A 12,604-nucleotide genomic window follows, 5' to 3' on the forward strand; every position below is an offset into this window, starting at 1 on the left:
GTTTGCTTTCTTTCTTGCTCGCAGATATATTGCGGTTCGGTCCGAGTTAAAACATCCGATTATTGTGGTTTAAGCTCTCGGTTTTGGGGGGGGGGGGGGATAGAAGAAGAAGGTCAAGAACACGATTCTGATTTCTTGTACGTACACGCGGTGACGACGCTTCACGACTTCATTGAGCGATTGATAAGCCGTTCTGGCGATTGCTTACGTTATTGTGAGCCGACGCTCTTGGAGAACGAATCCATCGATTTCCATTTGGCGCGCGATTCGCACGGTTTGCCATGGATCTGTTCACAGCTCTTCACGGTGAGAAAGCTGATCCGGGGCCGCTCGATACCGAGCTCGGTAAGGCTCGTTGTCTGCGGGCAGATACGATGCGGGAAGCGTGGCGATCCACGGATACGATCACGGACCGTTCCACCTCCACCACCGCCACCCTGTTGAACGATCGACGAGCGTCGTCTGCCGGTTCCCGGTGGTAGGACGAAGTTAACCCTTGGCTCCGAACCGGTTAGATTAAGCTCCTCGCTTTTCGGTTTACTGATCGTGTAGATCGATTGCGGAACGGCGAAAGGTAGATCGTCTTCGGTGTCGATTTCATTGAAAATCGTTAGAGCCGACTTACGGATAGCTGTGGTGGACGATCCCGCTGTACCAAGCATCGAGGCTGAAGGAGTTTTGTGCAACCGTGGCGTAAACATGTGCCGAATCTTGCCCATCACACCGGAACTTGCTCCGTTCGGTGTGACGGTTGAAGGTTGAAGCTCATCAACGCCACCACTTCGACTGCAGGTTGCGATGATACGGTCTCTGCTATTTACCGGAGCTACCGTCGTTGCTGGATCTATCTTTGGCTGGGAGCTGAAGGCAATGTTTCGCTTCATGGGTGACAGCATCGGATCTACCGAGGGCCAACTGGCACGCGGAATTATCGGAGGAAGTACCGAGAGCAGCAGCATCGGCAGTCCACTCGAACCGTGTGCACGGGCAATCGAGCACGATCGCGATTCTTGCAGATTAGGTTCCGAGGACCTGGGCGAGCTTTGTGGCGTTCGTTCTTGGAGTAGCCGTTCCAGGCGACCGATTTCCGCATCCAGCAGTTCAAGCTCCTTCCGGTACACACGATTCTGGACCTCGACACGAAACTGAAGCTCGCGGCGATCGTCCAGCACGAACCGACGCGTGTTAAACTCCATCTTTAGTCCCATACTGTGGATGATCGGATCGTACACCTCACCCTTCTCGAAGATATCCTTTATCTTGGGCAGAAACAGCAAGCACAGCGTGGCCGTCGTCGATACCAACACAAACCCGGCCGTGATAATGAATGCCAGTGTCACCTTTTCGTAGAGTAAGTTGGCAAGTACCACCACACTAGCACTCGTGATCACCACACTGTAAACCGAGATCCCAATGTACTGCGAATCGTTCAGTGCCGATATCTTCACATTGCGCGTCTGCCACGCCATGTACACACCGACGATCAGCAGCAAACCCTTGTAGGCGTACAGCATCCCCAGCCAGCTTTCGTAGTGTCGCGAACGGCACAGCTCAACCTGGGGCAGAAACACAACGCTCCGATCGGTGGCACTTATCTCCAGCGAGAGATTGTGCAGATGACGCTCCATCGGGTCGGCTGCCATCCAGAACGATACGACGAACGCGTCCACCAGAAGCAGCGCTCCTATTACGGAGATCAGCTGCGTGTCCCGGAGAATCTTGTCCCGACAAAGTCCACCGGCACTGTGCGTGAAGATGCGATACACACGAAACGTTTTGGCAAACATTGAGCCGAATGCGAGGGAAAAGCCGGCCGATAGGAAGTAGATCCGGGCCATACAGATCGTCGAAAAGGTGACGCTTGACCAGGGCAGTGTTGAGTGGTCTAGACCGAGTAGAATCGTCGCGGTGTACACGAGAATGCAGCCACAGACGGTTATGGTGCTAAGCTTCGGGCTGGACAGCTTTATAGCTCTGGAAGTAGGAAAAGAGAGCCTAAGCTATTGGAATTCTTTTCAAAAGCCTTGATACTCACTTCAACTTCCGGAACCGCAGATTCAACCCCAGAAAGAGCACCGAAATCCCGATCCCTACCATCGACAGGATCACCACCGTATAGAACGCCAACGGATCGATCGTGTCGACGCGCAGCTTCAGTATCCGCTTCGCTATCGGTACCTGCCCGCCGGCCCAAACAATCGGCACACAGTACCGGCACCCGAAATCCAGCGTCGAGTTCTTCGGATAGTAGAACGCAATCATCTCCAGCTGGCCGCGCTGTATCTGGTGGAACGAGGTCGTCCCGATCCGATCCGCACCCTCGAACGATACCGGGCCCGAGATGCCGTTAAACTTTAGCAAATCAAACTGTCGCAGCAGTTCCTGCGCAATATCGTACCGCGTGTAATCGTAGTCCGCCAGATGCACCCGATTCGCGACCATCTGGGACCAGGACTTTTCCGCACCTCGGAGGGCGAGCGCCATCGCCCACACGGCATCGTACGTTTGGGGTGCAAACTGGGACACCGCGCCGGTTACATTCATCTCCCGCAGCTTCTGGAGAAAGATGTCGTTGGTCTGGAATGTAAAAAAAAAAAAACAAAACCGACCTCAGCTCTTATCATCTCAGCACAATAAACAAATAAAGGCTTAGCAAACATGCAAACCGCTCAACCGCGGTTGGAGCGAGCGGATTAGTGAGGTTACCGATTATCGGTGCCGATCGATCGAACCGACGAGCGCAATACTTACTAATCCACTCAGGGCCGTACCCATGCCGACGATACTGTTGTAGCTCGAGACGATTATTAAGTTCTCCACGGCCGTTAGCAGTGCTTTGGAGGAGCAGGCTCCGGGCTCCGGCGGTTCCGACAGCCACCAGGACGAGATGTACGTATCCTGCAGTATCCAGGCGTACTCGGCACCGTACATCCCAAGATTGTAGACCTGTAAGCACGGTGCCGAAGCGGGGAAAACAAGTGGTAGAGAGAAAGGTCCTCCTCTGGGATTTCATGCTTGTTCTGCTTTTCGTTTTTTTTTTTGCTCCTGCCTGCTTGCTTGCTTACCTCGCAGAACACTTGAGGGGCAATTTCATGCGAAAAGCTCCCGATAATCACTCGTACGTCTCGATCCTGGACGTGGAGTGGGGCGAAAAGACAGGACAGAAAATGGCACATCTTTAGCGTTGGAATAATAACCGATTCCGCAACCGGGCACGGGGAAAGCTTCGATTCGCATTCGAACACAAAAGTGCAGTGAATTGTGAACTACGCTGTGAAGGGGAGATGATACATGAAGAAGTTTGAAGAACGAGGTGGAATTGAGGTGCCGGGTATGACTGAGTGTCTGTGTGTGTGTGTGTGTGTGTGTGTGTGTACGCAACAACAGATGTGGGAAGATGTGGTTTCGATGTTTTGCGAGCAGCGAGTTCTTACCTAGCGCATTTTATCGTGTTTGTATGGTGGTGTTGAGGTGGTTGAAGTGGTTGAGGTGGGGGGGGAGGCAAATTACAACAACTCTACTGAAAACTACTAAAGAAAGAGAGAGAGAGAGATAGAGATAGAAAACGGGACATTGAAGTGGAGAGACAAGTGGTGTGAGAGGATAAGTGTGTATGTAAACGAGGAAATGGAAAACACTTTTCCTTCCGACTTCGGGCAAGCTCTGATAGAAAGAGGGGGAACAAGGCGGGGGGGGCGGTATGGGGTCGGGGGATCTACATTAATACCCGCAGCAGCTTCAGGTGTTCCTTAAAGTCAGTTTCGGCGAAGGAAATGGTGGCAGCACACGTTATGTTTGCCCGCTCGAGCTCCGTCACGAGATCGTTCACCGCCAGCGAGTAACCTTCCTCGTTCTGGGAAAAGGTAGCCACCGTATCCCACCCGAACCGCATCAGAAACGCTATCCGGGCTGGGTGGTGCGAGGAGTCCGGGGCGACGGTACGATAGAACAGGGGGAACTCCCGCCGATCGCTCAGCGCTGGAGATGTGGAACCGAACGAGACCTATCAAAGGAGAAAACAAAAAGTGAATAAATGGACTCGTTTTCATCCTCAATATGTCTTACTTGTAAAACGCCTAAAAGTATGCAAAATATTATTGCCATGCAACTTTGTTCTAATAAAAGCACCGTTTTGCATACCTTTAGGCGCTTTTAGCACACAATCACAGTGCGGTAACTCACTTACCTGCAGAATGTTCCAGTAAGGGACCACCTTGGCAAGGCTCTCGGTAACTTCCGAGCACGCGGAACCGAGCACCATGATGATGCGCTTGCTCTGGTGCGTATAGAGCGCGTGGAAGAATCGATCAATCCCAACGCCTGGATCGCACTGTAACAAGCCGCCGTACAAAGTACTTAGTCCATAATTTCTTCCCATTTCAACCACCCGATTGCCCATCCACTTACCTTCGTGTCGTTGGTGATGAGCTTCAGCTTATAGCCCAACAGCAACCCGCGGCGGTTAATATGCTGCACGGCCAGCTGTGCCGCCGCCAGCTCGCTGAACCCTTCCCGCCGTTCCTCGCCACCCTTCGCGCTAAGCTCAAACAGGCCCAGTATCGTAACTTCCCGGCCGCGTCGCTCGCTCCCGGTTGGCCGCGTCCGTTCGAACACCGTATTGATAATGTTACGATTTAGCTCTTTCGTTTGGTTCGGCGCCGACTTCCGGCTGGCAGCACTTTCACTTGCCATCAGCTGTCGTGGCAGTGCGTCGAACAGTACGAGCGTCAGCATCACTGCCAGCGGCACGAACCGACTCTTCCGGCGACTCATCGCAGCAAGCCCGGCTGTTGAACGACGCGTTTCTCGACTGCCCGTAGTAAACCGTTGCCATCGACTGGTCGCCAGTCTCAGGGCAAACGAGCGGAAGCGCCTCCGAACGTGGTTTATCCTTTTGCGATAGCAGGCAGCACGTGCGGCGAACGTTTCAAGAGCGCTTTTCGTGGCCGATCTGTAGTGGAAGGCACGGACACGAGGCACAAAATAAAATCGGTGGAACGTAGGATTCTAAAGGGAGCAGCAACAACAGCAAAAAAAACTAGGCCTTCTCCGGGCTAAAGTTCGAATCTCGGCTCAAGTCCTCCTGCTGCCTATCCTGCCCATTATCCTTTCCGCTCCGACCGAATGACAACAGCAACGAAACACTAAATGTTATTGGTGCATGTTTTTAAGATGAACTTCAGTGTCCGTTCTCCCGTCCGCTTGGTCCACGCCCGAACGGACAATGGAGACCGACGTTTCGGAACAAACAGGACCATTTACAAAAGAAAAGTTTTGCAGGCCCTCCGCTGGCTACTCCTTCCGCCAGCCGCCATCGGTTTTCCCTTTGAACAGTGAGGCTCTGCCTTGCAAGAAAGTTATTTTTAAAATAAATCCCCCAGATTACAGCATCCCGATCCTGTTCGGTGCCGTACATCGTACACGCGATGGCAACGATGTAGTGGTGGACGCGGAGAAACGATTATTTTGCCACGGGAAGCATAAATCATACATTAGTTGTAGTTGGGCCCGGGCAGGCAGGCAGCACTTGGACGCTTTCCCGGACGCCGTCAAAACCTTAATCAAGTGGAGAGAGCGTGATGGGAGTTTCGAACTGTTCGTGTAAAACTATTCCGAACTGATGCACTTCGGTGCCTAAGTGCATTGGATGTCTTACTTATACCGGTGGGTCCAAGCGAGAGATTTGGGGTAAACTTTTCTTCACGAGGAAAGAAAGCTTGAATGTCTTCCTAAGAAAAGGTTAGATTGACATATGGAGAACAGTGAAACAGGTTTTAAACATCGTTCTCAATTTTTGTTTTCCAATTTCAAGGTCAAGGTTGAAAGAAATTTGGAAAGAATTCGCCTAATAAGAAGCGCAAAAAGGCGTTTTTCGAGCGAAACTATATGTTCTGTAATGCGTATTGCATACATTCGGGCTCGCTTATTGATTGTGTGTGTGCAGTACGGGCAAACACATATCTTGTTCGCACCGACTCATCCTTCATAATTCGGGCTTCCGAGTAATCTTGAGCGGCTAATGCTATTATTATTTTGTTATAACCGTATTAACCTTCCACTCCGAGTAAGACATTCCCACCGACCAGAAAGGATGGATAAATTCCACAGAATCCTTCACCGTTATATGATCCTCATTAGAACGGGGGCGCTCAGTTCAAGTATATATACTTCATTTTTTTGTTGTTGTATCCTTTCTTTTATGCCAGCTTCTTCACCAGCTTCTCCGTACGCAACCATACGCAGGACAGCTCTGTGCCGGCAGTGTATTATTAGCCCAAGCCCATGTCTGACAACTTTGCGATGAGATTTGGGCGCCATTGGCATGCCAACAGTCGCCATGCCTTACCTTGCTTGAAGCGTACCATGCTTCTGCACCATGACTGTCATCCGAATGTCATCGGGCTTTGGTGCGTTTTTCGGCTTCGGCATTAATTTTGAAGCAACATTCAGCGGGCTAAAGTGCTTCGAGCGTAGGCATAATGGGGCGTACACAGCGTCCCATCTAAACCCGGAGTACTTCAAATATGCCAATCAGCCAGGCCACCATTATCCACCACCAACCGTCTTCTCCGCTGTCGGGTGCATCATCCGGAGGGTTTTATCGGTGCTTTTGCTCGATTTCGCTTGATTTGTCCACGCAAAGCGACATCAGCGACATCCACAGTGAGGCTGTATGGGGAAAGCGCATAAGTGAAATGACCTTCGTACGGTTGATTTCCTTTGGCCCTGGGGAGACGGCGATTTTGCAAGTCAACCCTGCAGGGCTAACGTCAGGAATCATTTGCAGCGTACCGTAGGAAATGGATATGGTCGGGAGCGAATGAATGAGCGCGAGACGGACCAGCCATCCATCCATCCATCCAGCCAGCTTTACTGGTTGAGGGTTAAAGTACAAAAACCCCTTGCTCAAAACCTCCATCCCAACCGATACGTGACTAACACAATAGAGCAGCCCGTGTGTGCGAGAAGCCGAGAAATGCGGCATTGCATACACGCAGGCGAACACTGAACACATGCGAACGGACCACGGAGAGTGCTCTGAGTGATGTTATTGTCTCGACGTAGGGTGGATGAATATGGCATGTTTTAATGAAAGTCTCAATAGTCGATCAGAACTCCATTTTCATGCATCAGTTGAAAGGTAAAGAAAGGTACTTTTAAAAACGTTTTAATATACTGTAGATGAACACAAAACCTTAAATTTAATCCCATCTTGCGACTGCCCTAAAGCAACTACAATTAAACGTCCCAAAAACGGTATTAAAGCTGTTCGGTTGCGCCATGATTGACACGTTAACACCAATCCTTCAAACCGTCAGCCCCGGCAAGGACTAGGCCAAGAACGGATTAAAGCCATCCCCACACGTCCACAGACACCTCCACAAGCTGTACAGGTATTCTCGAGGCACCGGGCAGCCCGACACACACCTTCCGTCATGGCCAGCCAGCTTATTGAAAAACATTTCACCATTACACGGCAGGGAGATGGAGCTTTTGTTTCTCGGCTTTTCCCTCGGTTCTGCGGTAAGCTTTACTCATTCTTTTGTTTCGCTCCCGTTCCCGCTAGTGGGGGGTCTGGCTTTCCGTTTTGCTTACCCGAGAACTTCGCAACCGAGATTCGCCGTACGCCTGCCAGCCCCATCATCATCTCACGCGCGCGCGTGTCCTTGTAATGGCAGTTGCAACACGCGACTAACAGGCCTCCACCGCAATAAAACAAAACAGAACCCAACCAGCGAACCCGCACACACACACACACACACACACACACGGCTTGCGGCTTTCGGTACCGCGTCCGGTGTTATTTCCTTAATAAATCCCCTGCAATTGTTCGCGACCATTCGTGTACACCGCCTGCTTGACGAATTTTCGTGTCGATCGTGTAACTCGGATTGTGTTATTGTCCGTGCCGGAGAGGCAAAAGTGTAGGAAGGAGGGAGGGGGGTGGGGGGGTTAGCTTACGCGGCATAAGGTAGGCTGAAACTGTAAACGAACCTACAAAAAAGTGTAATTGTGTCATTCATATTGCATACCTTCAGGCGTGCTTGTGTTTTATTTATTTTAAAACAATCCGCCTACAGCTATGCAAACCGCACGACAAATCGATAGAAATGCTCGTTGTCAGCTGATTTCTTGTGCAGCTGCTAGCAAATTCAATCGAAATGGTACTTATTAACAAACGCTTGCAATACAAATCATCCCATTTTTTAAAATGCACTTTAAAGCAACGAAGTATGCTTTAAAAATAAATCCCTATCGATGGGAAGTGATTACGGAAAGCTTCTCCAACAACCAAAAAAAAAAAACCACCAAAACCGCAACCGACCGAAAGCACGGTAGGTAAAAGCACTCGACGTAAATTACAATGACCACAATAGGTAAACGAATGGGCAGTTCGAGCTTTCACCCCTTTCGGCTGCCGTTCTGTTCGTTCGTTGTTTTCGCAATCGTTCTGCAAAAGTGAATTGTCTTTCATCATTGTTGTTCGGCTTTGTTGTGGTATTTTCCGCTAGTTTAGTACTTGTGCTGTTTCTTGCCCCTCCCCCCCCCCCACACTTTCCAGTGCACCCCTTTCTGCTCCTCAGTATGCTGACCCGAGAACGTAAGGAGAACTGGAGGTGAATCGGTAACTCGAGTACCATCATCGTTTGCTACTATATTTTCTCTTATTTTTCTCCTCACCGAATGAAGGTCTGATTTTCTCCGCGTACACTTGCAGGAGTGCTAAGGGGTGATTTCTCAAGAAAAACAGCATTTCAAGCAACAGTAGCGTGTTTTATGACAAGAGCATCGGATGATTTAAGAGCGATATCAAATGTATGGTAAAGTTCTCGGTAGATATCGCAACAGCAGCGCATAATTTCAGGCCAGGCCAGATGAGGTTTTTTTACGGAGTCACTAATAACTGCCCTCACTTTGAACCTCTTTTTTAAGAAGCTTTGTGAAGAATGAAAACCATTTTCATCAGTAGGAAGCTCTGTCCTCACTAAAAACTAGAGTTGTGCCTAGTAGCTTTCTTGAAAGAGAAGTTAGCTCTACCCAGCTGCTCGCTAACATGCGGAAGTGAGGTCTCCCGATAGCTTAGAATACACCAGTGGCAAAGATCTCAAAGATTCCAAAGAGCTACCCCAAGAGCGTGAAGAGCTACCTCGTAAGAGTGAACAGCTCGATGAGTGGGAAGAGCTAACTCGCGAGGACGAAGAGCTACCTTATAAAGGCGAAGACTTCGTAGACTTCGAAGGCTTGTGAGGACAGAGCTTCAAGGTGAGGGCTTCAAGTCCTGTCTTCTCTAACTTACCCACCTTGAAAGGGTCGGTTAAGAAGCCTAGTTCGTTCTGCTAGTGAAATATGAGTTAGAGGTAAGGTCTCCCAGTAGCTCTGAAGCTTACAACCCATCACTACTGCTGCTGTCATATACTAGCTATTCGCCCTCACTGAGCGTAGAGCTACCAGGATGTCTCAACTCCACAAAATTAGAGAAGAGTTCACTTCTCCTCTTTTATAAAAGATATTTAAACTACTTCAAGACCAATGTACTGTGAAAAGTATGTGTTTCTTTCGTATTATCATCTGAGACCATTTTCTTAATGGAGTGAAAAGCTTGTCACTCTTCTGAAATCATCCGAGAACCCCTGTAACTGTACGAGCTTCCCGGATGAGTAAAAGGAAGCGATTCCTCGTTGTTGCTTTATCATTAAAATTTAAAATTATTATTAAAAGTATTCCCCTTTTTTTAACTCCGACTCACATCAAGCACCAAGTCAATCATCATCAGGCCATATCAGGAAAGCTTCAAAGCAGAACGGGGCTTTTTCCCCGGTCGCTTCTTATAGAAAATCCTCAAGACCTACCAGTGCCGAAGCGAAAACCGCGCTCCCGCAGTCGATTGTCGGTTTGAGCTAGAGTACCAAGAACCGGATAAGCGGATCCAACGGTTTCCATCCAAGCTTCCGCGAACCACACGTTCCGTGCGGCGTGCTTCACTTTGTTCTTCACGGATAATTGCCGCAAACGGCGCGCAAACCGTGTCGCGCGCCGTTGTTATCGTGTCCTTGTGCTCGTCCTTGCTCTTACAACAAAACCCGTAGGCCAAGCTCAACACGTACCGTACGGTTAAAAGCGTGGTGTGTGTGACGACGGTGCCGTGACGACCTCTTAAAGCGTGCCAAAGTGCTCCCACTACTGTCATCGTTGCCTGCCGAGAGATGCAGATCCCCTGGCGCAATTGCAAAAACCCGGAAACCCGGAAACATCACACACAGTGTGTGCTCAAACACAAAAAGCGCCTGAATGAAGTGGCACAACGTCGGGCTTTTTCGAAATGCTCGATCGATTTTGCACTTGATGTGCGGCGACACACGGTGCGCTTCGCTTTGCCACGTATGCATGTGTGGCTGGCAAACGGGCGAAACTGTTTCCTTCTAATTGAATTTTAATTTAAATGCATTTAGCTCGAGTGCACTTGAAAGAAGCGGCCTCCCCCATTAAAGCCATCGAAGATGCAGCCCGCTTGGGGGCGCTCTTCTCGCTCTGGAGGATCTTCCCGAAATCGCGCGGGAAATCCTGAGGAGCAGCGGAGAATCTCCACCCTTGATGTCTCTTGTGGGTCGGCGGTAATGGAAATAGAATTTGGTCCCGATCACGGTTAAATGAATCACAGCAATCGCTGACACAATCTCATTCGAACACATCACTTCCAATTGAACAGCGGTTCATTAATCCATGCTCGGGTCCTCGGGACCTACAGACTTCTGGTGCTATTTTTATCCTCCTCTGCTCGGCCAACTCTTTTCGAAATCGCATTCCGGGCAAATTAATCAAACAAACACAAAAAAAACGACGGCGAATTTGAAGCTGAAGCTCATCAAACGCGCAAACACATCTCCCTGGTTGCTGTCTTATTCTGGTGCCCCGTAGAGCAAGCCTCTGCGGATGCTTGTGTTTTTCCCTTGAAGCTTCCCTTTTTATGCCAACCTGGCTGTGTGTTTTTTTTTTTGCACTTTTTCCCGTTTCGAATCTCGTTTTGTAGTTTTGATTGGATACTTTTTTTCTCCCTCTCCCCCGACCCCCGGGTTAGGTGTGGGTTGTTACACCGGTCCACGCCGGCTGTTTTGCAAGTCCTAGAACTTTAGCCGAGGATTAGAAGCAGAACCGACCCGACCGAGTGGCTGTTGTGCACCACGGTTCCATTTCAATCTACGGCTTAATTCCCCTCGGGGGAAAAGACACATCCAACCTTTGACACACACACACACAAGCACACCTAGAAACACAAGAGTCCACAGCGAGGGCACAGGTAGGCAGCGAAAGCACAGAATTCTTGACCCTTAAACACAATTGCACAGTCTTTTTCCCGTCAATCCCTTAAGAGCGACGACGCCCGCCGACGAGAAGTTCCCGAGGACCTTTCCCTGAGCTTATTACTGTAGGTCACACTGGCACGACACGAATATTTTGCCCACCAGCAGCACACCAAACGAGGGAAGGATACTTTAAAACTGCCGGGTTTTGGGGTGAAAGTGCAATTAATCCTCATCAAAGTTTTAAAGAGCAGCACATCAGGCCGTACGACGCGAGATCCATGTTTGCCCCAAAAGTGGCTAACCTCTACTTCCACACCTTTCCCATCGGCAAGTCCCATCCAAAAAAAACCGACAAAAGGGGTTAGAATGGTTCGGGGTTACACAAACGGTAAGCCACGTTCGACGCGAGTACAAACTTCCGATTCCGGTAGGTACACACGGAGGCTGCCGGCACCCGCACGAAAGTCGACCGATCGCGTCAGAATCTCGGATGCAACTGAGAAAGCTGCTGCTACTTCGATACGGAAGATGGCCCTCACCTGCTTGCCGTTGCTAACCAACACGTTTTCCACCTTCCTATCCGCAACGACAAGATGAAAGCACGATGGATGTTGATGGAAAGCAGAGTTTTTGTTTTAGTCCCTTTGCTTCCTTGTATGTGTGTGTGTGTGTTTTGCCCTGTTTTTTCCCGTGTCCTCGTTTTATGTATATTATTGATGCTGCTGCTGACTCTACGTATCTTCATCGCTCGCGGCATCCATTTGTCGAAACCGAGCGGGGTGGAGTGAGCGCTGGCACTTTTCCACCACCGTGACATACCGTTGGAGTTTTCCCAGTTTTTGCACAGCTGGGGAAAATGGGTGAAAAGAAAGAAAGAAAAAAACGAACCTCCAAACACACTTCAACTCTCGATTCCATCGGAGATTCATAGTGGGGCCACGGTTGTTCGAGTGTGCCAAAGCCTCCTTTGGTCGCTTTTCGTGTTCCATATATTTTTGCCCACTTTTCCCGCCTTCTCTCCCACCCTGGCGTTTCCGATAGTGTGGTGTGGTGGTGGTCGATGAAGTGGTTTCTTCCTGGTCCACCCGGACTGCAGCATCGCATGTGTGAGTGTGTGTGTGTGTGTGCACCACCCGTCATAGGCTCTTTATTTGTTTTATTAATTATGTACCATGCTCTATATCGCCACCGTTTGCTCGCAGCTTCCCATGTCGTGTCTGTCGTGTTTCCGGGTGCCCTTTACGGGTGGGAGTGCAGCATCCCCCATCCCATCTCCAGCATCCTCGTCCATAATCACCCAT

General features: G+C 49.8%; 1 protein-coding gene across 3 annotated transcripts; it reads right to left on the reverse strand.

Annotated features, from left to right (window-relative positions):
- Positions 1-67: 67 nt before the first annotated feature.
- On the reverse strand, positions 68-11,775 carry LOC118510696 (gamma-aminobutyric acid type B receptor subunit 2). Of its 3 annotated transcripts, none has more exons than XM_036052877.1 (8): positions 11,620-11,775; positions 4,408-4,951; positions 4,187-4,330; positions 3,728-4,003; positions 3,066-3,131; positions 2,752-2,946; positions 2,036-2,577; positions 68-1,974 (listed from the first exon to the last, which is right to left on the reverse strand). In XM_036052877.1, the coding sequence occupies exons 2-8, from the start codon at positions 4,771-4,773 to the stop codon at positions 210-212; spliced, it is 3,354 nt and encodes a 1,117-aa protein (XP_035908770.1). In that variant the 5' UTR covers positions 4,774-4,951; positions 11,620-11,775; the 3' UTR covers positions 68-209. The 3 variants fall into 3 exon arrangements, with proteins under 3 accessions (XP_035908770.1, XP_035908768.1, XP_035908771.1); XM_036052875.1 differs by having other exon boundaries at positions 11,606-11,775; XM_036052878.1 differs by having other exon boundaries at positions 11,743-11,764.
- Positions 11,776-12,604: the final 829 nt, after the last annotated feature.

The sequence above is a fragment of the Anopheles stephensi genome, chromosome 3 (genome assembly GCF_013141755.1).
Source record: "Anopheles stephensi strain Indian chromosome 3, UCI_ANSTEP_V1.0, whole genome shotgun sequence".
NCBI lineage: Eukaryota > Metazoa > Arthropoda > Insecta > Diptera > Culicidae > Anopheles > Anopheles stephensi.